Source organism: Mus caroli, chromosome 6 (genome assembly GCF_900094665.2).
Source record: "Mus caroli chromosome 6, CAROLI_EIJ_v1.1, whole genome shotgun sequence".
NCBI lineage: Eukaryota > Metazoa > Chordata > Mammalia > Rodentia > Muridae > Mus > Mus caroli.
Window position 1 is genome coordinate 121,343,301 of NC_034575.1, and position 906 is coordinate 121,344,206.

A 906-nucleotide genomic window follows, 5' to 3' on the forward strand; every position below is an offset into this window, starting at 1 on the left:
CAGTCCGCAGAATGGACTAAGTCATCTTTCCTTTCCTGGGCCAGGGTTCTGACCGTGTATGGAGAGTAGAGTAGGTTTAAGATTGCCCATCTTCCCTGGTTCTCTGTGGTCAGGCTTGCTCAGGACTCAGTGCACATGCCTGTCTCAGGAGGTGCGTTAGCTCTTCCCTGATGCCATTTCTCAAGCTGTAGAGTTTTCCCCTGTCCCCTTGAATGAGCCACTGTCGTCNGGGTAAGGGGACTCCCCTGCCTGCATCAAGGCAGGACTATTGTGTTCCCTCCNTAGTTCTGTCTTCCATCTGTTAATAGTGGTGCCTGNTGNTCTTTATGTTCATAGTCTGACGAGGGAGGCTAATGACCCACAGTGGGGTCCCAGGGTCAAACNGNCTATGTCCTTCTTCTGCTGTTGACCATGAGACTTGGGCTCATGGCCTTTTTCTGCTTCCTTGGGTCAGTGTGGGTCAGTGTGGGTAGGCACAGGGAAAGGCTCTGGTGAGGACAAGGCTTTGCTGACCATCNTGCTGCTTCTCTGGGTCTCTCTGCCTTGTCTGTTTCCTCCTCCTCCCTCTGTTTCCCCCATTTCCTCCTCCTCTGGTACCTTCTTCCCCCAACCTGGAGTGTGCCTGGGTTTACAGTGTGCATCCCCTGCCCTCACCCAGGAACAGGTGTGTGGCCTCTGTGGGAACTTTGATGGCATCCAGAACAATGACTTCACCAGCAGCAGCCTCCAGGTGGAGGAAGACCCCGTCAACTTTGGGAACTCCTGGAAAGTGAGCTCACAGTGTGCCGACACAAGAAAGGTACACCTGGGGTCTGTGTGGACAGAGGGTCCTCTTATTCTCAGGGGGACTGTGGTGGCCGGAACTATAGGAAATATCAGAGCCTGGAACTAGGTCTCCTGTGTCCT

At 53.8% G+C, this 906-nt stretch overlaps 1 protein-coding gene across 1 annotated transcript in view; it reads left to right on the forward strand.

Moving 5' to 3' along the window:
• The window catches only part of Vwf (von Willebrand factor), a 137,928-nt gene that overhangs the window by 86,454 nt on the left and 50,568 nt on the right, over positions 1 to 906 (forward strand). The window contains exon 20 of the mRNA XM_029478271.1: positions 659 to 799. Within this exon, the coding sequence (XP_029334131.1) occupies positions 659 to 799 (141 nt within the window). The remainder of the gene's footprint in view (positions 1 to 658; positions 800 to 906) is intronic.